This window comes from Lissotriton vulgaris, chromosome 1_1, assembly GCF_964263255.1.
Source record: "Lissotriton vulgaris chromosome 1_1, aLisVul1.2, whole genome shotgun sequence".
NCBI classification, from domain to species: domain Eukaryota; kingdom Metazoa; phylum Chordata; class Amphibia; order Caudata; family Salamandridae; genus Lissotriton; species Lissotriton vulgaris.
The window spans coordinates 626251644-626273929 of NC_141685.1; the positions used below are offsets into that span (position 1 = coordinate 626251644).

The 22286-nt window shown below is 44.0% G+C and overlaps 1 protein-coding gene across 1 annotated transcript in view; it reads right to left on the reverse strand.

The window, feature by feature from the left end:
* Nucleotides 1-22286, reverse strand: part of LOC147747587 (vitellogenin-1-like) — a 1134322-nt gene that overhangs the window by 467281 nt on the left and 644755 nt on the right. The window contains exon 21 of the mRNA XM_086925703.1: nt 17306-17525. Within this exon, the coding sequence (XP_086781829.1) occupies nt 17306-17525 (220 nt within the window). The remainder of the gene's footprint in view (nt 1-17305; nt 17526-22286) is intronic.

Genomic DNA, 22286 nt, shown 5'->3' on the forward strand with positions numbered 1-22286 from the left:
CAAAGTCCTTCCCCTCTCCTTGGCAGCAAAGTAACTGCAGGACAGCCCACAAACATGATTTAAACACACATCAGGACAGTCCTTCCTCTTCTGTCTTCCAGCTTTCTCCTTGGCAGAGGTTTCTTCTTGATTCCAGGATGATTATTATTATTATTATTAAAGGCTTTTATAACGCGCTCTATTACTAAAAAATAGTATCCTGGCGCGGTAAAGGCGGAGCAGACTGGGAAAGGACAAATATTAAGAAACATAGCAGAAGGGATTAGAATTTAATATTAAAAAGGTGAGTTTTCAGTCCTTTCTTAAAAATATTAAGAGACGGTGCAGTTTTTAAGTGGAAGGGAAGGGCATTCCAGGATTTTGCTGCTTTTACCGAGATTGATTGGCCGCCAAGTCTGCAATATTTAAATTTGGGGACAGACATCTGGCACAAGTTGGCCGAACGTAGAGGGCGGTTAGGTACATACAGACAGAACCTTTTTCTCAGATAGACAGGGCCAGTTTGATAGATGGCTCGGAAGGCCAGCACCAGAACCTTGAACAAAATCCTGTGGGCGACCGGGAGCCAGTGGAGAGCACAAAGCAGGGGACGGGCACTGAGGCGCCTAGGTGCATTAAACAGGAGTCTGGCGGCGGCGTTCTGAATGACCTGAAGGCGGTGAATCAGGTATGCCGGCAATCCACAGAACAGTCCGTTCGAGTAGTCTAGCCTAGAGAGAATTAAGGCACGGATGACTGTCTCTTTTGCTTCTTGTGGTAGAAGAGGGAAGAACCTGCGTAGGGTTTTTAGGGTGGCAAAACAAACCCCTGTGAGTTTCTTTATATGGTCCTCGAACTTAAGGTTCTTACCAAACCAGACTCCCAAGTTTTTCACTGGGCCAGATGTGGCTTTTGGGGGAGGGAGATCAGCAGGCCAGAGACGCTCACTAAAATTCTCAGGAAAAGAGCCGTACAACAGAACCTCGGATTTACTCTCGTTGCATTTTAATTGTGCGTGTGCCAGCCATTGAAAAACAGAGGACAGACAGAGTTGGGCATCCGACGTATCTAAATTATCTTTGGGCCAGGTGAACAAAAGCTGCGTATCGTCGGCGTACGCCATCATTTTTGCCCCTAGTTGTTCAGCGAGATAAATCAGCGGAGTGAGGTAGATATTAAAAAACAAGGGGCTTAAAATGGACCCCTGGGGAACACCTGTGGAAAGTTGTTTGGGGGTGGAGGCATATGGGGGCAGCCAGATCTGTTGAGTCCGATTATTCAAATAAGAAGTCAGCCAGTCAAATGCTGGACCAGTGACACCAATACCTGCTAATCTGGCGAGTAATAGGGAGTGAGGCACCGTATCGAAGGCAGCAGAGAGGTCCAATAAAATCAGAGCCGCTCTGCCACCTCCGTCAAGGCACTCCCGAATAGCTTCTGAGATTTCGACCAAGGCCGTCTCGGTGCTATAGGAGGCCCGGAATCCGGATTGAGCTGGATGTAGGGCCTCAGTTGACTCAACGAATTTATCCAGCTGCTTAAAGACAGTCTTTTCACAAATCTTTGCAAGAGCTGGGAGCAAAGATATAGGCCGGTAATTAGACGGCGTGGCCGGGTCTAATCCATTTTTTTTTAGCAATGGAAGTAATTTGGCTTGCTTCCAGCATGCAGGGACCGTAGCTGTAAGGAGCGAAAGGTTGATCAGCTGGGTAACCTCATTTCCCAATGTTTCCGCTAATCCCGCAAATACTCTAGCCGGGCAAGGGTCAGAGGGGGATCCTGATTTTAGAGCAGCCACAATAGAAGTGATGTCAGATTTTAATTGGGGAGTAAACGTAACCAATTGCTCAGTATGCGTGGGCATTGAGGGACGCAGAGTGGTTAGAGGTGGTGTGGGGCCATTGCAAACATTTTGTAGGTCCTCCTGAATTTTAGCGATTTTTTCAATAAAAAACTCAGATAGTTCTTCGCACCATTCCTTCGAAGCAGGCAACAAAGGTTGTGATGCACAGGGGGACACAAAACTTTTTACAATCGTAAAAATTTCCCTACTGTTGTTGTTTGCTTTATTAATGCGTCCTGCAAAATAGCTGCGTTTGGCCGATCTGATGGCTGCATAATACTTTTTTTGTGCAACCCGCAGATCCTTTTTTGCCTCGGGAAGATAGGCTTGTCTCCACAGCCTCTCCAGCTTTTTACAGTCTGATTTAAGGTCTCGGAGGGCCGGGGAAAACCAGGGTTTGGAGGGGGTAGAACGGAGTCTACAGACCCGACTACTATTAATTGATGCAGTAGTAGCGCATTCCACCCATGAGTTAAATGCGTTGGCTGCGGCCTCGATATCAGAAGGTAGTGAAGGGCGAGAAGCAGCAAGACCCTCAGAGAGGGTGTTAAGATTGATCTTCTGTGTATGGGCAGTTTGGGAATGGATCACAGCAGCAATTATCAGAGGCCAAGAGAATCTGATAAGCTTGTGGTCCGACCAGGTTACTGGCTCAGGATGAGTCAAAGTGATATCGAAATTAGAGCATACCAGATCGAGAATATGGCCTCCTAAATGGGTAGGGTCAGCTACCCATTGCCTTAGTTGGGCCATAGAGAGAGCTTCTGCAAGGCGAGCTACCTCTGGTAGGTCCGGGCTGTCAACATGAATGTTAAAATCCCCTAGGAGAAGATACCGGGAATGACATAAAATCCGAGGGACTATCAATTCTTCTAGGGCCTGCACAAAGTTACCAACGTGACCTGGAGGGCGATAGACCAGCGTGCCACCTATAGAAGAGTGGGCGTTAAAAATTAGGGAAAAATGGAGCATCTCGGCTTCAGGCAATTGTTGTTGGGAGTCGTAAGAAAAGGACCAATGTTCTCGAAAGACAACTGCTATCCCCCCGCCTCGACCTAGAGGGCGGTCAGATCTGACAATTTTAAAACCGCGTGGAACGGCCAATTCAACAGAGGGGGCGCAGGTATCATTGAGCCAGGTTTCCGTGATGAAAAGGAGATCCAGCTGATTGTCACTCAGCAGCTCAAAAATGTCTGCTGCATGTTTGACCAGTGACCTAGCATTGATCAAACCGGCATGGACCAGTGAAGGGGCCACAGGGCGGGGAGGCAAAGGGTTAAGCGTGGGCTGAAAACGGTATTTACACACCTGGTAGACCCGGGAAGCACTGTTTGCCACCTCCCATGAGGCACAGCACTGACAGGAGCAGGCTTTCATCGACATGAGGAGACCACGAGAGTACCGAATGGGTGTGATAACAGGGCGTCGAGGAATATTGGTAAGAGGGTTAGCCCTGGGCCCGTCCGAGGCACGGACGGGCGCAGACGGGCTTAACTCAGGCGCAACTCCGGCGCGCCTCCGTCGCGCCCGCTGCGCTCGTCCGCTGTGCTGACGCATGAGGGACGTCTATGTAGGCTACGACGCTGTGGGGGAGGAGTCAGGAAGGCGGGAGGGGGGAGTGATTAAAAAAATCCAAGATGCCCGTCCGCCGCTCGTACTCAGCGGGACGGTGATGTTAACAGGCTGCTCGTAGTCAGCAGAGCAAGGTAAATGGGCTTTAAAAAAGGAAAGTCGCTTTCAAGCGCTCAACGCGCAGCCTCTGCCCTCTGCCACAGGGCTTCGACCTACGCGAGAGTGAAGGTGGGCGGAGCCTATGTAGGCTACGACGCTGTGGGGGAGGAGTCAGGAAGGCGGGAGGGGGGAGTGATTAAAAAAATCCAAGATGCCCGTCCGCCGCTCGTACTCAGCGGGACGGTGATGTTAACAGGCTGCTCGTAGTCAGCAGAGCAAGGTAAATGGGCTTTAAAAAAGGAAAGTCGCTTTCAAGCGCTCAACGCGCAGCCTCTGCCCTCTGCCACAGGGCTTCGACCTACGCGAGAGTGATCCAAAGTTCAGTGGTCTGGGGTCCTGTACTTATACCCCAAAAAGTCTTTGTTCCCTTTGTGCAGGGGGGCTCTGAGCCCGGTCCAAACCGGTTCTGGAGCCCTCTGTTTAAATGACTCCTTTCCTTTCACAGTACAGAGCAGAAACATTAGACGCCCCATAGGAGATGGAGCCAGCATTGTGGAGTGAAAGTAGAGCCCTGGAGCACTTTGTTGACATGATTCCTTATTTCCTTTCACACTACAGGGCAGAGGCATCAGACACACCAAAGGGGTGGGGCCAGCACTGTGGGTGGCAGGCACAGTCCTATTCAGGTCCCAGGTGCAACTCTTACCTCCCATCAAGATGCAGATCTATCTATTCAGCACTGGGCGGACTCATTCTGTCTCCTGGAATCCCCCAGCCCTGTCACTGACAAACCAGACAGTCAATTCACAAACAGCCAAGGGCACATAGAAAGGTCAGACAAGAAAGCAGCCACTTTCTAAAAGTGCCGCTTTCAAACAGGATTTAAAAGTTGTTTTTTAAATTCTTAGTTCTGGGATACCAGATTTTTATTTTCTAGCTTGCTACTGTGAGAAGATATGCAGGTAAACAATATACACAGCATTCCCTATTGTAGCCTTTGGGCAAGATAGCCTTTCACCAGTCAAAAACAAACGGAAATTTATGTAATTCACTACCATAGCATGTCACCCACACAAGTAATCCATGAACTGGGCTGAGCAGATGTGCTCAGTCCACGCCGTTTCACCAATCTGCAACACAGCCCAATAGGGGAGTGCCTCAATATGGTCACTGCACATGAGGAGTTGTGCAATCTCCCATGCGCAACTGCCAGCACAAAGATCAGAGCATCTTATGCATGACTATCCCGGTGACAATCCTGTTCTTGGGCCAACAGGGCGTGCACTGTCAGGTCATAATCCAATTTAGCTACTGTTGCCTTGGATAGGCAGACCTCCATGGGCCACTCATATGTGCATGATCGACAGTGGAACCAGGGCTAGACGCAGGTAACGTAGGCAAGACAGAAACTCAGACGGAAACTGATTCGCAACCCTGCCATTGGCACAGATCCCAACAGACGCAGCATTCATGCACGGTACAGTTCCACATGACAGAGGTTGTGCATGTGCCCGGGAATGCCTGCCGTTAGGTTTGTTGGTCTCGTATCACCGGCACCCCTCAGACCGGCAGCAGTTCGGTGGACAATATGCCACAGCTCTGGTCAATGAGTCGTATGTGTGTGCAATGTTTGGACATATGGGTAGTTTTTAGCCAATCTGTCAAGGGCATCCCTGGTAGGTGTAGGTCATGCATGGACAAGTTTGTGTGGAGTGTAGGCACGTTAGCCTTTCATTGGCGCAGTTCGTGGTGTGGGAGTCAAGGGAGGCTTATATAGTATCTCATGCAGGGTGTGCCAGCTGCATCCGGGACCAAGGTCGGGGGTTTGGTTGGCCTTCTGCCTTGTGTATTGAGACAAAGGAGCTTTCATATCTAATTTTAGTCTGACTACTGCTTGCATTTCCTAAATGTGATGTGGCCTTCACACTGACTTTGATGCCAGGCCTCTGATTTGGGGTGCACCTATTTCGAGACACACGGAGCAGTTGGCATGGTTGCATGTGACAAGGACCCAATTTACTTTGCGCTCTCTCTTTCTCTCTCTTTCTTTCTCTCTCTCTCTCTCTCGTTTTCTCTCTCTGTATCTTTTTATGAGTGCCTGAAACACCTTCTTATATTGGGTATTGTCTTGCAGGCTTTGACTCACAGATTGTCCGGGAATGCCTTGCCATGACTCTTCAAAATAGTTCTTTGGAGAGACATTTGAATGTGATATTTTGTTTGGACTTTCAATGGTGAATGAATGAACCAGGATTTCTGTACTCACATGTATGTTGATTGTTGCAATTGTGCAACATCAGGGTGGTGCTTTTATTCAAGTTTCTGTGCTGTTGATGTGCAGTATCTTGGTCCGGGGGAGGTGCCTGGGGTAGGGCACGGGGGCAGTCCTGGGGATGGTGGCAGTGGGTGTTGTGGCCCTCTTAGGAGTCCGAGCCTGCATGTTCAGTGGTTCCATGGCATCTGTTGCCCTTCAGGTGTGGCTCTGGGCTGGGCTTCCTTTTGTGGTGCAGGCTGTTGTCCGAATTTTCATTAGGTCGGAGCAGGTGTTAGTTTCCTGCTGCTAACGCGCCTTATTTGATGTTTTGGGTTCTTATCGCTGATCTGGCTGGTCATTGAGAATGTTATGGAGTGGTGTTGTCGATGCTTTTTGCACAGGTATGTCTACTCTGGATCTCATTAGCGATAGTTGCTGGAACTGTCTGTGGCGATGTTTTCTGTGACTGCTATCGTGGGTAAACTGTTGATATCGGCTTGTTAAAGATTGGACTCATTTGTTAGCATGAGCTGAAAGCTATTTTGTATTTCTGGCAGCCATCTTGTTTGCCATGTGCTGCCACGTGCTCGTCATGTGCTCTGTCCTCCCTCAGGGTTGACTGCTCTTGTAATCTGCCTAGAAATTAACTATATTAAGCATCTTCCACCTTTGCACATGCTCAGTTGAGCTTGTAGCTGTCCTTGCAACTGGTTCTAGTCTGTAAATGTCAGGATGTGTTCACCAGAATTAGCAACTGCTAGCTCCTCCCACTTTGTTGAGCAAGCAGATCTTGCATGCCCATATTTGTAATTTTGCATGCTTACGTGAGCCAGGACTGCCCCGTGGTATTATGCTGACTATGTAACCCTAAGAATATATAAGGCCTTAGTTTTCTGTACTCCTGAGACTGCCTCATTCAGTTGCTAAAGTTTCTGTGTGGCGTAGTCTCCCTCATCTGAGGTGAATAAATGTATTCTTTTTATATTTCAGCTTCTGTGCCAATTTCTTCTTTGTTGGTTTAAAAGGACCACATATCAGTGGGACCCCTGAGAAGGTTTCTATTTTCTACAGGCTGTTAGCACCTGATTTTGAATGGGGTGTTAATTTTATCGCAACTTTGACTGCAATAAACTGCTGATAACTCTGTGATAGTTCCTTAATGTGTAGTCAATTTGACTCCAACTTGATTTTCAACTTTTATATTAGATGCATAGTCATTTCTAAAGGTTAATGCAGCCACTTGTTCAACAATCTTCTGGGACCTCTTGGGTTCACACAGCATCTTACACAGAGAGTAGATTATTTACAGCCAAAGTATCAACGGGGACAAACACTAATCTCTGGACTCTTTCTCTTAAATGTTTAAGGATCCAAAGGGATGATTGTGTAGTAAATCTTATGTTTTTGCAAACACATGCTTAATTTATTATCTAGCTGGGGAATTCATTTCAACATATTATTAAATGTATTTATTTTTCCACATTGAGTTTTCATTGCACCAGTTGGATATTTTATGTTTTCTATCACTGATTTCTATTTTTTAAAATGAAGTTTGTTTGGAAAGTGTTGTGCAGAAATATAATCCAAAACTGTAATTTAAATGAAACCTGATCGGAAAGCTCTTTCCTAGACTAAATGGCAGATAAACTCACCAACAGTCACTAATGGGTGTAAGGCTAAGATCCATAAAATACAACAGTTTTTAAGGGTGTGTTACTTTCAGGTAGCTAGCACATTAATCATTTACATTAGTACACATCTTGGATCTCTAGATATTTTCATTTGCTCAGTTATTACTAGGCAGCTTGGAAACCTATCTGAATGTAAGCATCATAGACTGGACTCTTGAGTTGAGAATATCGTGATACCCTACTACAGTAGCCAAAAATATTGTGGACCAAAATATCAAAAAGTAAGAGCATATAGGGAAGTAAAGATTTACTACTCGTAACTTTACATCTATGGACCTTGAACTTATATAGACAGAGTTACCTGTTTGTATTGAATTGATATATTGGCCATGATATTAAGGTACAACGATATTGCCTACTCGATATTCAGGGCCTAAACCAATATAAGACTAAATATCAACCACGGGAGACCACTGACTGCTATCTTGGTGGTCAGGAGACTGCCCAGTAAGCAATAGGCTGTCCGGTAAGCAATTGGCTGTCTGAACTCCCAATTATGATAGGACCGCGGTGCTGACAGTCGCCAAGTGCTCTTTACCACTGGGGCTTGCGCTGTGGCTCGGGGAAAGGGCCGCAGCACAAGCCACAGTGTTATAGAGCAGTTTGTGCACATCCATACAATGTGTTCATGCAGCATGTGGAGCATGACACACAGTGCATGGATGTGCGTGGGGAATTACTTGAGCCCCACAGCGGCCCTGGTTACCACTTTGCAGTGGCCCACAAGTGACATGGGCCCTGGTTGGGACCCCCAAGTCCCTTTGCGACACCCTTTTCATGGCACCATCAAAAGGCTGTCGCAAAGGGACACCATAATCCCAACGGCGGTGCACGCCTCATCGCTCCCTCTTGTCGGGACTACGATTCCGACCGCCACCCCATCAGGATCTGAGATTCTGGTGGAGGAAGCGTCCTTCCCTCCGACTGCTGATGGTCCATCCAAATGCATAGAAATGCAGAGTTTGGACTGAAAGGCTGCATGTAAGGGGCAAACCTCTACTGACTGTGACATTGTATGCATGCCCAAAGTGTTTTCCATGATTTTAACATATATAGTTACAGGTGTACATGTGCATCATTTTGGAAGTCAACTGATTTACAAAGATATTGAGTAATTTCAAATCCTAGGAAGTAATTATACCATTTATTTGAGAAGGAGACTCGTTTACATTAGCATGGCATCGTAAATCCACTTGAAGCAATTTAAACACACTACAATTGCATGATTTTGTGCTTGTCAATATAGATGTAACAAGTTGAAAAGTAGTTTATTAGTAGTGATAAGTATAGACTAATATTAAGGCCCCAAACACAACAAAAGGTTCAATCAAGGTCTCAACAAAATATTCCCCTGCTCAACCCTTAGTAGCTGGCAGTGAGCACGCAGGCTTAAATTAGGACAGAGGTGCGTCATGCATTTAAAAACTACAATATATTAAAAAAGTAAGAAACAATACACAATAAAAAATATAACACCAATCAATAAAAATAGGTTATATTTTTGTGAACGAATAGACACTTAAGTGACAAACATCCAATGTAGGCAACCGGATATGAATTTTTAAAGAATAAACACTTTCTAGTGTTGAAAAGTCCAAACTACCACTTTGGAACATCTGGTCATGTTAGATCAGGATAAAAGCATAGTTTGAGGCCAACAGCGATGGAGCCCTAGTCTGATACAATTAGCGGTAGGCCTCAGTCAAAATGTAACCTTAGCACTTAAAAAATGTTTTCTGAGCTTTTTCCTCTTGGTGCAAGCAAAACAATTTGTCATGACGTATTCTTGTTGACGTCATCGGCTTGGACCAGCACGAGCTCTTGTTCAATTCTTGGAAATCTAGTCAATGGCTGTAGCTCCAGAACTTTCAGTAGGATGAACCTGAAATCCAGGCCAGGTCGCAGTTCGATTTCGGTGGATTGACTCTCATGACAAGCCAATCAACTTATGGAGCTTTTTACCAAAGTTTCTCCAAATATCTCCAAACTTCTGGGACTTCTTCCTGAAGAACCCTCTTGTGGGTTCAACGAGTCCAAAACACCAATCCAAGAGAGATGGTTCTTAGGATTTTGGGAGTACGTTTTCCTCAATGCACCTGGCAAAATCCTTAAACTTCCACTGTTTGCACTCCAGATGGGTCCTTCTTGGTGTACGAGATGCAGGTTGAGCTCTATTAGCCTGTTCCTTTCAGGGAGTCCACTCCTTAATATTTGTAAAGCCTGGAAATTCCTTAGGGCTGTAGTTCCAAATTGTGTAGAAGGTGCAATCCTTTTGGTGCAGATCAGGGTTCCAGCAGGGCAGTACACTTTCTCCTTGTTGTTTCAGGTAGGGATCTAAGTTGCTAGGCAATGCTCCCATATTAATTCACAGTTCCTGGGAGACAAGTGGGGGAATGCTCCTGACCAATAGGGCGAGGGTGCCACCCTCAGGTAAGACCACTTCCTCCAAAGTGTTGCATATTTTTGACCCAGAAGCACTATATTTCCAGACCCCAAAATGGGGAAACTCTCTCCTGGATGTATAAAACCCTGCTAAGCCATCAAACTGGCATGGCTAAGTTTCCCTAACACTCCCCTTCCAGCCCCTCGGCTAATCTAATTATAGGGGCTCCTATCTGGCAGAGGTTTCAGGATTTGGCGGTGAACCTGTGCTACGCTAAACTGTCATCCCCAGTTTGAAGACCAGTTTTGCTACTCCACCCCAATACTGCTTTTTGCTCTGCAGCTTGCAGTATTTCTCTCACAGGAAATCCTTTGTCTCTAGTCAGGCCACTTCAGACATCATTAACCCCTTTGATGCTGGTGACAAAGCCAGCTCGTCATGGGCGTTACCTGTGCTGCGCGCATGACGAGCTGGCTTTGTCACGTAACGCGGGTTTTTTGAATTTTCAGCACGCAGCGGGAAAACCCGCTAGCGTGCATGCGGTTAAGGCAGCTTGGTTCAGCCCTGCAAAGGCTGACGTATCAGAGCAGAGCTGCTGAATTCTGGATTTTGGCTTACAGAAAGGACAGTTCTTTATCTTCTTCCTTGTGGTAGTTATAATAAATCTAATAGTGGCGAGTTGTTGGATTTATTCTACCATTTTAATACTTTGAAGTATGTTTTTAGCTTCTTTCTTTCAATAGTTACACTTCAATATAGTATTCCCATGTTAGCATATGGAGCTATTATGTCACAATAGGGAAAACAGCATTGGCAATGTGTCCTTCACATGCATAAACACATGTTTTATATTATAATGTCCCTACTTATAGTTACATGCCATCATACCCTAGGACACCTAGGGGAGACCTTAGCGGTGACTTACATGTAAAAGATAAGGTAGTTTCAGACTTCTGGAAATATCTTTATTCCAAAGTCGAATTTGCATACAACTTTATTTTAAAAAGCAGCCTGCAAGGCAGGGCTGGCTTTTACAATTACAGCAGACACCAACTTAGTGCACACTTAACTGCATTACATCTACTGAGCCTCTAACCCTGCATGCTCTACCATATACTAGGGACTCACAGGCAAGTTGTCAGTATCAATTGCAATTATACCTAATTACCATGTACTGTTAGTCATAGCACAGGCCCTGGGTCTGGTTGGCAGCGCCCAGGGCACAATCAGAAAACCAGCATCTAATAGTCAACGTGGGGGAACAAGTGGGGGCCACTGAAAAGGTTATGTTTTCTCACACAACACATGCCTAGTTTCATCACAGTAATGTACCTGGTACAGGCTAGGATGAATTGGATGTGACTATTGCAAAAATGCAGCCTTTTGCGCTTGTAATTCAGATTTTTGAGTGTATGATGGCAAAGAATTCAGAAAGAGTGATATGGTAGTCATAATTTGGTTTATGCCTGCATATTTTTACCCAATGATTGAGTAATATTACATGAGATTAACCCCCACATAAGGAAGGGATGTGTGCATTCTAAAGTGTGTTTAGCCTACACAAAACTTGTGCTTGTGGCTATTTACAAAATCCTTTTCCACACTTGCTGCACCCTGGAAATGGTCAGGGATGCACTCCTATTAAGAACAGGATTGGATCGATCAATAAAAAGCTTTATTTGATTTCGCATAGTAAATCATGAAAGCATTATGTAAAATTCAATACATTACACATATTATGCATAAAAGCAATAAAAACATACACAGTACTGATAAAAACAGAAAAAAGTTGAACAAAGTGCTTTATGGAGGCAGTATTGTTGATTGTAAGGACTTTCTGCAAGTAATACCAGCCCATAGGTACCATGACATAACATATCAGGTGAAAGGATTCGGAATGAATGTAAAAACAAGAAAGCTGGTCGGCATTATATAAAGTTTAAGGATTCCAGCAATGGCTTAATTAAACGTTTTCTCAGATTGGCATAGCATTTACATTATAAAACAGTATGGGCAGATATATTGTCACAGGGACATTTAACTAAAGTTTGTGGCCAGTCTTTTGTAATTGGAAAACTGTTCAAGCGATGAAAAATATCCATACCTAAACGAGTCTTTATGCACCCGTGATTGGTATTTTGTAAACATTTAAGTTAAGGTTGCATCTCATATATAACCAGAATCATTTGGTTCTTGGGGACTCTGGGCTTCGGTAATTCTGTGGACAGATTTCGATTCTCAAGCAGGGAAAGACACTCCATCTTTAGTTCCTTCCTGTTACTATATTTCAGAGATTCTGGTGGATCAAAGTATTTTGTGTACCCCTGATATGTTAGAACACTTTTGACTTACTTAAATCACAGGATTTTAAGGGCATTTGGTCATTTAAATCAATCTCTAGTAACTGTATGGTTTAATCCAGTAGATTCAGATGTTCAGATCTAATGTCAGAGAAAAATTGGCTGGGTCTTAATGAAGTCTGCTAAAAAAGGTACCCCCAGTTCGGAATGGCAGGCAAAGGCGGGCAGACTTTGGGTATAGCAAAGTGATTCCTAAGAAAGACATTTTCAGCTATTTGTCACAATTGGCAATTAACATGTTCCCACATTCCCGCCCCATATGTAGCAGTAGACTGACACTGCTTATAGATAAGCAAAATCTCATTTGGAGGTTCCCAACACAGTTTTCTAGTAAAATTAAATAAAGGCGGAATGGTTTTCACAAACTGAAGCTTTCTGGAATTAATCGGATGGTTCCAAGTACCCTCCATGTCAAATAGGATGCCCAGGTAGAGAAAGGTTGGGGTTAAACAAACCTTACTGCTATTAATCAGTATGTTACAGCCCATCATAGACCTTTTCCCACACTTCATAATGAAGGCTTTACTCATATTGCCAGAGGAGTGTTGTCCATAAGTACAGCATCATCAGCTTAGAGGAGGGTCATGGTTGGTCAGTGTCAGTCATTTGAGGAAGGATGCAGCAATTGCTTTCCAGAACACTGCCCAAACTGTTTATATACAAGTTGAACAGTAAGGAAGCAAGTATGCATTAAACATTTACTGTACCCTTGCCCAACTTCCAAAGGACATTTCTCTAAGGAGGTTTACTATGGGCCATTCATAATGATCCACAACTTATCATGGAATACATAATTGACTGCAGATGTACGGTCTAAAAAGGCTAAGAACATGTTACCTTGTTTAATATATGTATATTTTCCAATCATGAGACTCTAATGTCATCCTTGTTCAATTGTTCCCAGACCTGAACTGAATCCATATTGGAAATCAGACAGGATTTAATTGGATTTGCCCAATTCTGTAGTCGGTTCAGGATGATGCGACCAGCCAGCTTAACCAGGGAATCTAATAAAGAGTTTGGTCATCCTTATAAATAGCAACAATGAGCGACTCTGTCCACGTGTTTCAAGAAGCCTGCCCTACAACAGGCTCTAAGGACCAGATCTGTAACGAGCCCACAAAGTTATGTTGTTATATAGAGGTCAACAGGGATGCTGTCTGTGCCCGGTGCTTTCCCCACTTCGCTTGCGTTTAAAGCCATAATGACTTCCTCTAAATTGAATGTAAAGCTAACATGTTTACAGGGTCTACTGAAGAGTTAGATGCAAGTAGACCTGGGCCTGGTGATCCCTCAAAGCACTTGTTATAAACTTTGGAGAAATAGGGCACCCATTTGGCTTCACTGATGGCAGTCTCCATACGAGAAGCATCTATCACTTTCAAAAAAGGGGAGTTGACTGCATGGCAGAAGGCTGTATTGCCTTTACTGAGACTTGCTTTGTGCATGGTCTCCCAAGCTTCATCTTTCTGATCTTCCTGCTGCCGCTTCACGGCGGTCTGCAAGCCTGAACTTTGTGTATATTTCTAGGTGATTTATGTAAGGCAGCTTTTAATTACTTATGGTCTAACCAACTTCTTCTCACAGGGACTCGTCGCTTCCTATGGACTGTAAGCCCTTCCTTGATCCCTTTCGATATTGTCATGAATGCATCAATGACTTCTTTTGCCCCCGCTGTATCATCTAAGTATATCCCAAATGGTCCGCTCTGTGTAATGATTAACCATTCTAAAGGTTTGTTGGGGGTCTACCTCGGACCATCGCAATGCATAATCGTTTAAAGTTATTGTCAAGAAACGTGGGCCTATGTCCTTCGTTCTGATTGTTAAAAAAATGGATGTTCAATTCCACACTCTGGGGGAAATGGTCACTTGTCAAGATACGATGTGCAGTAAATATTGTAACCAATGTAGCGTATTGATTAGAAAATAACACAGTCTATCACACTGTTCTCCCCAATACCATTAAAAGTGATAGTAAATGGAACAGGCGGGTTACCTAGGTCATTAACAATAGCTAAATTATATTTAAAAAGTAACTCATTTAGTGCGTCAGCATAGAAATTGTAAGAGAAATGAGATACATCGCTTTTTTCAGAACATGCCAGATCACATATTTTTTTAGATGGCAAGGGACACAGATGGATATTAAAATCTCTCTCTAACAATATTACCTATTCCTTTGAATTACCATTAAATAGTAAGGCTAAGTCATTGTCAAGTTGTTGGAGGGCAAATGTTTTTTCCATCAAAAATGCATTGTTACAGAAGTTAACTAACGCTAACAAGCTTAGTGATGAAATGTCAACAGTAATTATCTGGTAGTACACTTTAGTTGCCACCATGATTATATAGGTAAAGGACACATCGTTTGATACATAGATGCTTAAGTCCCCTTTAAGGCTGCAAGAATTCGATACAACAGCTGGAACATGGTAAGATTTAAAGCCATAAATGTGAATCGGGTCAGTGGCCCAAGTCTTCTGAAGGCTGAAGGTTTGGAACTTAGGGGCAAAGTCCAGCCATTCTACAGTATTGTATTTATTATGCAGACCCGCTACATTCCAGAATAGAACCCCCAGAGTGGTGTGGGCAAATCATTCCAAGGTGCAGACATCTCGATTTGAAATTATATCTGGATTATGGATGTTCGAAGAGGTCAAAGGGGGAAGAGAATGCCAAACCACCTCCATGCCTTTTGCGGTGTCCATGATGTAGCCAATAAGTTCCAAAGTGTCTCTACCCTGGTCTCAGTGGTCGAAGGGGGGCCATATGTCAATCTACTCCATTAACTGAAGACAACCTAGTAATAAATATGTTATAAATCAGGGGTGCCCATAGGAAATCTACTCCATTAACTGAAGACAACTTATTAAAGCGATCTTAAGTCAGAATAGCATATTGTGGTACACTGGAACACCCAAAATTAGCAAGTGCCAGTTGTCTATAGACTTTTCTTGTGTTCGTAGGTTGATAGAAATAGCCTAGTGGTAAAACTGCAATTTGATGTGGGGGCACGGTTACTGAGCAAGCTTTGTCCGAGAGGATTTCAACCAGGCCTGGTGTCTTAAAAGAAAAGACAGAAAAGTCTCCTTGAAGTATTTTTCGACCCCTTCTAACCCATTTTAGTGTTCTCACCATATTTATATCTGCAAAAATGGCTTCTCCTAACCCTACCTTGCTGCTTAGCAAACGTAATGATTTAATTCTTAGTGAAATCCATGTTTCAATTTCTGTCATTGTTCTAACTGGGACACTGGCCAATATTACCACATAGGGTGCCTGAGGGGGATAAATCCAGTAATTTAATATTTTAGCTGATGTATTAGTGGAAGGTTCCATTGTGGCGAAGATGCGAGGTGGTGGAAGGGAAGAAGTTTTGCCGGTACTGTGACCCCGAATTTCAGTGCAATGGTAAGTTTGCGGGCACAAGAGGGTAGGAGTGTCCCCAATGAATTGTACAGAGGGGTTATTGGGTAAAGCCCTAGTTGGTCCATCAGCAAATGGTAATACCTGGGATAGATCTTGATACGCTGTGTCAGGTCTGTGGTCTGCATTGAATGTCTGGGGTGTACCCCTGTCAACATCCAATGGTATGTGTCTGGCAGGCTGTGCTGGTGACGTTTTCAGCAAATCTTAGCACCTAGAAGTAAGACTTTCCACATGCTTTAATCTGTCAGTGAGTGTTCTCAGAAGGATCTTTACAAAGGCTTCCAGAATTGTACCATAGTAAATAATGATTTAAAGTCCTCCAAAGATGCCTTGTCAGTGGGCGTTCTGTTATAGATTTGGTTGTGACTAATTTATGAGAGTGTTTAAGTTAGGTAGTAGTTACCCGACCATCGTCCCATCCGATGATTGAGGACTTATTGGGCAGGAGACAGGACAGGAACCCGGGGACCTAGAACGTTTTGAGGGTGGATGAGAATCAGGGGCGAATGGTGAAATAAATACACGGCCAATTTCACCTGTGTTTGTTTCAGTTGCCGCCGTTGCAACGTGATTTTTACCTGGGGTCGAGTTTGGAATTAAGGCAATCACCTACATTGCATGTTCTGTCACTCCCTCGGTGCAGGTTAATGAAGTCTCTTTTATGCTTATAATTTGTTTTTCCATCTCCCCCCCAGGGCACCCGAGAAGTAGTTCATTATAAATGCACAGGTTTTGCACAGCTGCTTTCCTTCCCCATTCTCCCCCCAATATAAGTAACCTATGAAGATAAACAAAGATAGACCTAAAATCAGGCTCAGTAATATAAGTTATTACACTAGGCATTGACCCCTTTCTTGTAAAGCAATAGCTCCTATGGCTTAGGTGAACGAAGTCTGAATCCAAGAAACTAACAAATATAAAAAATACCAGCTAAGCAGGGACCCTTAAGGAAAGTCAATATTCCACAAACCTCTCTAGGCAGACTCCATCCAAGTTTCCAAGTTCCAGAGGGAGCAGGTGACGGGGGGAGGCGGGAGGGGGGGGCTCAGGCAAAGCAAGGAGGGTGTCCCTGCCTCTTCCTGTTGCTGATGGGTGCCGGATGGCATGCATTGCCGGTACACTCCCCCCCCCCCCCCCCCCCACACTTTAAAGGAGGTAGCGCTAGAAATGCGTTGCCGGTGCCTCCCCCTCAACACAGGGTCAAAGATGTCCGGGGCACCCTGGACAGCAAGCCCCACCAGGGTCATTGCAGGCAAAGCAGAGTTGTAGTGCCCCTAAATGAAGCAGCGTCCGCGCCGCAGTAAAGGAGGCACCATTATTCAACATCTGCTGAAAAAATGTAAATACACAAATAGTTACCTGCCCCCTCCAGTGTCTCCATACACCGTTGAATTACCCTGCTTACATTGTGGAATACAAAATCCACATTATGATGGTTTGATATTAATTTCAAAACAAAACTCCTATTTAACAATGTGTAATGCAAGATTGTGCTTGCTGTGTTTTTCGGTATTGTTGTGTATGATTTTTTTTTAAATACTGTGAACTATTTTGGTGTGTGTGCATGCACGTGTGTGTTTTGAACAATAAGAGTTTTACCAAGCCGGTCGGTGTTTAATACAGATGGATAGTAATCACTGGCATCTCGTGCCGTCTGTGATTAGTTTGTTTACCTGCATGGTTGAATGTTTACCTGGTTTGAAAGACACTTTAGCAGTATGCTCCCCTATCAGGAAATAGAGCAGGGAGTTTTTGATGAATCCTGCATTTGCAGACTTCTTCTCCAGGCACACTTCAAACCCAAATTGGCGTGCTTCTGCACATCTGGAATCTGCAGCTGGAGCAGGGTGGTGCAGTGGCTCTTCTGCTGAATAGGAATTTTCTTTAGAAAGAAATTCTGAAGAAGAGCTTCCCTGGTGAATAAGAGGAACACTTCAGAAATGTAAAAATATTCATTTTTTAAATCTTGGCGATCATACGCAGAAAAATGCACACTGATTCATTTCATTTCGCGTATTTATTTATTGTTCCAGCTATTAGCCTTCAATAGTTAAAAGCAGTAAAACGAAAACAGAAAGAAAAAATAAAACAAACTAGAAATTAAAACTACATCATGAAAATATACAATGTGATCGACTAAACAACATTAGTAAATGCAATCAATTCTAACAAAAACAATCAACTAATTCAGCAATACATACGAGATTATATTAAAGTGCATATGCAATGCGATTCGATAGGTGTTGTGCAGCATAATGAATTAGGGACCATATTCAATTCCCATTGAACAACCAACCATTCATCAGTGCAGGCTGGAATGGTTTGAGGTGCAAGAGCAAGGCAGCATTGAATAATTGTACCATTCAGTCACCAATTTATGGCATGGCACATGATCAAATACACATAAAACCGCATAAAAAGAAGAGAAAGTGCTACAGAGATGTTCTAGTTGGGTTGGGATTTGGCATAGCGGATAGTTCTCAAGGGAAGGCCACATAGCCCATAAGTGCAACACTGTGGAGTCTGGAAAGCTCGTATCGTCAGCCCTAGCACAAGATACATTGGAACATTTAATACATTCAGTTCTGTTGCATTTAATTCCTATAAACACAGCCAGCTATTTCATGCGTGTAAAACACGTTTATATTAATGAATATCTGCAAGAAGACACACACATTTTATACAATACAATTCAGACACAATTTGCAACTCTGTGCCTAGTACAATTGAGCTGAGACCATGTAGTAAGAAGGGAGGGGTCTGCATGGTGGGCAGTCTCCAAGACAAGGTCATGAGGCCCATAAATACGACACTTGGGAGTTATGCACATGCATATCAACCAGCATAGCACAGAGCAGCAGTGCCACTTCGACATTTGAACCCCTTAGAGTTAGAAATTAATTAAGGTATCTGTCCCTCCAAAGCTGCAGTCACAGCAATCAAACCCAGCCATGAGCCTATGTGTGCAGATTAAACAATCCCTGATGGGTAAAATACCCAGTTTGTTTTTTACATATAGCGTTCGCTTGGGCTCAGGATATATCACATGCAGGTAACCTGTACACGGAGGACCATAAACATTCTTCAAATACTTAGATGAGGTTGATCTTGGCCTCAACACAAGCTGCGTCCTCATCAACATACATTCATAATATCGGTCTTTGATCAAACCCGCAATGTCCTGACTAAATCTACAGAGATCCGCCCACAAAGTCTCCAACTGCAGCTCTCTTGCACGTATACATTCTGTATATGTGATGACCATAAGCCCCCCCACAGCCACCACTGGATGAGGTCTTGTAGGGTTCTCCGGCATATTGCTGCTTTAGGGTCTCTTGCCAACCTTACCCAAAAGATTACTGGCCTTAAATCCGGTACTTCAGATATTGGGGTAAAGCAAAGCTCTGCATAAAGGGCTAATAAGGGGGTACCCGACCCCAACCTCATCAATGCTCTTAAAAAGTTATTCTCAGCCACTTGCAGTAGGCGAGTATTCAAATACCCCAAAGCTCTCTCCCATAGAGTGCTGCTGCCTCTGCCTTTTGTTTATAGATTTGCAGGATGACACTCATGCTTCTGGCACCTGCCTGTGTCAAAACCTTAAGCCTGCCCCGGTCATCTGCCTTAGGACTATAGTTGCCTACCACACCTCGCTTCCCCACTGCAAGTTCTCTGAAAACTGGGTACCCAGTTAATCAAATTGCCCAACAGATTCTATGGGCACACCATCAATCAAAGATTTCTGCTGGCAACTAGAGGATGGCCGCAGTACCATACACTTTGTTTTGCTACCATTGATAGTCAGTAATTTTTTGTTGCAGTAATCCACAAAGCGATTTAGTGGCCTGTGGGTTGAATTTTCAGTATGAGCCATCAGTATTGCTTCATCCACAAACTGTAGTATTGACACCCTCCATCCAGCTATAGTGAGGACATCGAGTGATTCGTCTGCATCATTTAGGAAGAGGCTTAAAAGTAACTGCACCAGCACACATCCTTGCCGGGTGCCCTTTTCCACCAGAAAGGGTACAGTGCACTCCACTCCTGGCCCATACCTGACTCCCGCCATATTACCAGAGTGAAGAGCCTTTTTGGACTTCACCAAGGTAGCATTAGCCCCTAGGTCTACCGGAGAATCCCAAAGCTTCGCCAGGTCAACTAGATCAAAGGCTGCTTTCAGGGGTACACAAATGAAATACAGTAAGGATTTTCCAATGACTTCAAATGTATGTAAACTCATATAGAAGCAAAGGGCCTGATCGATGGCACCTATCCCTGCCCGAAATCTAGCTTGCACTTCTGTCATGATAGTGCGGGAATCCACCCAACCCTGTAGACGACTAAGCAGGACTTTTCCAAGAACTTTCCCTGCCCCATCGAGAAGGACGACAGTTGGAAGGGACGCCTTGATCGGCTTTCTTATGAATTGCAACGGAAGTGTCTGAATGCCAAGAACATGGTACGATGTTACAAGCAAGTGCCGAGCTAAACACACTACTAAGAATATTAGTCCAGAAATGGGGCTCCTCAGAGTAAACATCAATAGGCATGAGGCCAGGGCCTGGTGCCTTGTGCTTCTTCACAGAGCTTAACGCTCTTTTCACTTCTGGAGCCAGAAGGTCAATTGCACAAGCCGATGTGGTACCTAGCAAGCCTATGGGACCGATGCTGCATAAGTCACAAAAATGATGAACCCAAGTAACTGGGGCATTATAAGTTTCCAGAACTGTCCATGCCCCCTTCCTAACCTGCGTTGTGAGTTCCCAGATCCTTCTGGTATTCTTATCAAATGAGGCCTCCCTCAGTTCCGCCCATAGTGCCATTCGGAACAATGATTTCTTAGTATTTAGCAGGAATTTGTTCTCACTCCTGCACTTTTGACATAGCGCTTCACTCTGGGAGCTGCTGTGACACTGCATCAGGGCACACAAGATGCCTTTCTTCAATCTAGCACAATCATAGTAATACCTGCTAGACCCTGCAATTCCCCTCCCTCCAGTTGGACAAGCTGTTTTGGGCCCAACAGGCTTCGACCACAGGACCTGATTGATGTCTAGCACACTGTACCGTACTCCACATTCTTTCTCCAGGTTGGAAAAGCCAGACATATCGACACAATGTCTTCATCGTGGTTCAGCAAACTAGCATTACAATCTCAAAACCTACTTAATGCAATAGGAGATTAATCTCTGCTGTCATGAATGAAATGATACTAATGGCAATGCAATCTCCTATGAAGACTTTTTGCATTAATGATAAAATGAACTAGCCCAGAGATGCTTGCCAGGCACAGGTCACCATGCCAAACGTCCCTACCCTTTTACAATAGTCGTATTTGCTCTGGTATCCACCACTTTCCAACTATTAACATTTCTATACATTTGCCCGTAGACCACAATTGACAATATTCAATGGCATGTCTTTGCCTTTAAACTTTTCATTTTATACCTCTTGTATCCCTAAATCCCTAAACCTTTATGTATATTCATCGTCTCCAGCAGACTGCCTCCCTCTGCCACTATTTCCCAGGATATTACAGCTTTAATATAAAAACAAACGATCTCATGGATCATTTGTTTGGATGTAAAAGCTAAAATAATACCTTGCCAGAAGAAGAGGGCTTCGCTAATTGCATTGTGTAGTGTCAGGCAGGGGCTGTTACAACCCGGCCTCACACATACACAATATATCTGACATGCTGTACTAGCGTCGTGCAGTGCTGCATGTCAGAAAACTAAACTTCACAGCTTGTCAATCACACCCCTTCTTGCCCTATCATAAGCTGAAATATAGAAAAAGGGTCTACTCTGTTACTTTCAACCCTATTCCAGCTTCTGATTGGGTGGAAGCTTGTGGGCCTCACTCTGTCTGATGGTGACAAACATGGGAGTCTGAAGTCATGGACTAGCCGCGGCTACGTTTTTGTCTTTAAAAGTTTATGTGTTTGGAGTGTGTGTGTATGCATGTGTGAATGTCTTTGTACATGCCTGAAACTAAGGGCCCAATTCACAGAACTAACTTAAGACAAAATCCGAAACTTATACCAGTTTGGTATTCACAGAAGACACTTACTCATTTTGGTATTCACAGAAGGCACTTACTCACTAATGAGTAAGTGCCTTCTGTGAATACCAAAATGAGTAAGTGCCTTCTGTGAATACCAAAATGAGTATTTTATTTTGAGTAACACGTTCTTGGGAATATACCCCTTACTCATTTTGGTATTCACAGAAGGCACTTACTCATTAATGAGTAAGTGCCTTCTGTGAATACCAAAATGAGTAAGTGCCTTCTGTGAATACCAAAATGAGTAAGGGGTATATTCCCAAGAATGTGTTGTAACTACCGCAAGAGTAGCATAATGCAACTTTCAACATTTCAGCCCAACGCAGGAAAATAACCCTGCCTCAACGTGGAATTCACAACACGGTGGTAGCATGCGATAGTCTGCCGAAACTGCTGACAATGTCCACGATACACCCACCTCGATGGAGACAAAAACACAAACCACAACAACAAAAAAACCTGCAATGGGCCCAAGCATGATGAGGACACTAGCAATAAGCAGCGCCAGGCCTGCAACATCACTATAAAAGTAGAAAAACACCCAAACACAAACTGACCAACACCCAAGAACCATGGAGGCAGCAGGAGCAGGCGCAGAGGACGAGCAC